The sequence below is a fragment of the Marmota marmota genome, unplaced genomic scaffold (assembly GCF_001458135.2).
Source record: "Marmota marmota marmota unplaced genomic scaffold, marMar, whole genome shotgun sequence".
Classification (NCBI taxonomy): Eukaryota; Metazoa; Chordata; class Mammalia; order Rodentia; family Sciuridae; genus Marmota; species Marmota marmota.
This window is the reverse complement of record NW_026000076.1, coordinates 5545651-5548760: the sequence shown is the minus strand read 5'-3', so window position 1 is coordinate 5548760 and position 3110 is coordinate 5545651. Positions and strand designations below refer to the sequence as shown.

The following is a 3110-nucleotide window of genomic DNA, read 5'->3' as shown; positions in this document are numbered from 1 at the left end:
TTCTTTGGCAAGTTTTGACAGATATTTATATCCCTACAAACATCACCCCAATCAGGATATAGAACATTTACATCACATCCCCAAAGAAATTTTGTCCCCTCACCTCTGCCCCAGACAACAATTAATCTGCTTTTTGTCCCTACAGATTATTTTTTTCCTGTTGTCTAGATTTTATGTAAACTGGAATAATAGATTATGTCTTTTGTTTATAGCTTCTTTTACTTGAAACATTTTTGAGACTCACTCAAGTTATTATAGTGTCAATAGTTTGTTCTCTTATTTATGAATAGTATGCTGTTGTATAAATATATAAATATATGGTTATTCAGTCATTATTTAAAAGACATTTGAGTTCTTTCCAGTTTGGGGCCTTCATTCATAAAAAGTTGTTATGAACATTTGTGTTCAAGTCTTTGTGTGGAAATACATTTATTTCTCTTGAGAAAGTATCTAGGAGTAGAATTGTGAACATCAAGGGAAATGTGTTTAATTTTATTTTAAAAGATAAGTACTTCAAATTGTTTGTAATAATTCTTCTCACAATTTATGCTAAATAAATAGTCATGGATGTATGTAATAATTTAACTACCAGAATCTTCAATCATAACATTGCTTATACGTTTGCTACAATTTAACATACAACTTTGTTATGGAATGCCACATGAAAATTTAAGTGGATAGTTCAGGAATTAAAATGACATAAAACCCCAATAAAGAGGAAAGAGCCTTCGGTAGATGGAAATTTTAGTAAATACCTTGGAAACAGAAAGGGTTGGATGAATGTTGACAGCAGGAGTGTGGACTACAGCCAATGAAAGCTCAAAGGTGGTCTATAGACGCTGAGCGGTATCTCAGCCAGGAAATCAAAAGGACCCCAGATAGTGGGAATGGAAATGGGCTGAGTCCCTGGAGCTCTTGGCAGCTGAAGTCAGAGCAGCTAACTTTGATTGACTTCTACTGCCACAGGCAGCAGCTGCTGACAGCGCTGCTTATTCAGTTTACACAAGTGCCAATCTCCTTCTATAGGCAGAACATTAGAAGGCTTATCTCAAGCAGTTATACAGACTTTGAGGAGAATTAGGGCAGCCAATATGAGGTTGGGAAGTAGGGCCCTCAGCATTCCTGCATTTAGGGATGTTTTATTTTTATTTTATTTTATTTTATTTTTTTTGTCATTTAGTTTTTATTCATAATCATAAACTTAACTCTGCAATCCAGCTAGACTTGGGAGGGGAATAAGGAAAATATGGAACCCAAAGAACTGCAGCTAGAGCACAAAGATTATGGGATATTGCGAGCAGATGGGATGGAGGGGTGCTCTCGTGAGCTACAGAAGGAATGGTTTTGTGGTTAAGATAAACACACGTCAAATGTATTAGAGTTGTCCACAGTCGGAAATGGTGATCTTCTTGCTGGTCTTGCCATTCCTGGACCCAAAGCGTTCCATGGCTTCCACAATGTTCATGCCCTCTTTCACCTTCCCAAAGACCACATGCTTGCCATCCAACCACTCAGTCTTGGCAGTGCAGATGAAAAACTGGGAACCGTTTGTGTTTGGCCCAGCATTTGCCATAGAAAAAATGCCAGGGCCTGTATGCTTTAGGATGAAGTTCTCATCATCAAACTTCTCCCCGTAGATGGACTTACCGCCAGTGCCATTATGGCGTGTGAAGTCACCACCCTGGCACATAAATCCTGGAATAATTCTGTGAAAGCAGGAACCCTTATAACCAAATCCTTTCTCTCCAGTACTCAGAGCACGAAAATTTTCTGCTGTTTTTGGAACTTTGTCTGCAAACAACTCGAAGGAGACGCGGCCCAAGGGCTCGCCGTCGACGGCGATATCGAAGAACACGGTGGGGTTGACCATGGCTGACAGAGAACGACCACAGGCGACAGCAGCATCTTGAAAGCCTTTAGGGATGTTTTAGTCAACTTTTCGCTGCTATGATTAAAAGACCCAACCAGAACAACTGCAGAGGAGGAAAGATTGATGTAGGGGCTCACAGTTTCAAAGGTCTTAGTCCATAGAAGGCTAGCTCCATTCCTCAGGGCTCAAGGTGAGGCAGAACATCAAGGTGGTAGAGTATGGCAGAGAAAAGTGGCTCACGTGATGTTCAGGAAGCCGAGAGAGAGACTTCACTCTCCAGAAACAAAATATATTCCCCAAAGCCATCTCTGCAATGAGCCATTTCCTCCAGCCATACCCCACCTGCCTCCAGTTACCACTCAGTTAACCCCATCAGGGGATTAATTCACAGATTGGGTTAAGGCTCTCCTAACCCTTCATTTCTCCTCCAAACCCTCTCACATTGTCTCACATGGGAGATTTTGGGGGACACCTCACATCCAAACCATAACAAAGAACTACTCTGGTTTGGGTATGGTTTGAGTGGGTCCACTAAGGGTTCAGGCATTGGGAGTTTGGGTGGTGGAATTTTAAGAGTTGGGAGGTCACTGGGGACACTGCTCTGGAAGGGCTAGACATAGTTCTTATGGGATCCCAGTAAGTTTCTGCAAGAGTGAGGTTTTTTTTTTTTTTTAATTTTTGTTGTTGGTTGTTCAAAACGTTACATAGTTCTTGATATATCATATTTCACACTTTGATTCAAGTGGGTTATGAACTCCCATTTTTACCCCATATACAGATTGCAGAATCACATCAGTTACACATCCATTGATTTACATATTGCCATACTCGTGTCTGTTGTATTCTGCTGCCTTTCCTATCCTCTACTATCCCCGCTCCCCTCCCCTCTCCTCCTCCTCTCTCTCCTCCCTCTCTCCAATCCGACGANGTATGTTTATACATTTGGAGGGAGTATTTCTTAGTCCAGCCTAGATCTAAATATACAGTTTAATTTTAATTGTTACAAAAGCCATCCTGACTACTACTACTACGACTACTACTACTACTCGTCCTCCTTCTCCTCCTCCTCCTCTTCTTCTTCTTATTCTTCTTCCTCCTCCTCCTCCTCCTCCTCTTCCTCTTCCTCATCTTACCCTTTCTCTTCTTCTTCTTTCTCTTCCTCTTCTTCTTCTTCTCCTTCTCCTTCTCTTTCTTCTTCTAACAGAAAATGAAATAATTCAGGGACCCTCAACAGAAAGAC

The 3110-nt window shown here is 41.1% G+C and overlaps 1 protein-coding gene across 1 annotated transcript; it reads right to left on the bottom strand.

The window, feature by feature from the left end:
* Positions 1–1163: 1163 nt before the first annotated feature.
* On the bottom strand, positions 1164–1912 carry LOC107155091 (peptidyl-prolyl cis-trans isomerase A). The gene has a single exon (XM_015500877.2). It carries the CDS (start codon positions 1868–1870, stop codon positions 1376–1378), a length of 495 nt encoding a protein of 164 aa, XP_015356363.1. The 5' UTR covers positions 1871–1912; the 3' UTR covers positions 1164–1375.
* Positions 1913–3110: the final 1198 nt, after the last annotated feature.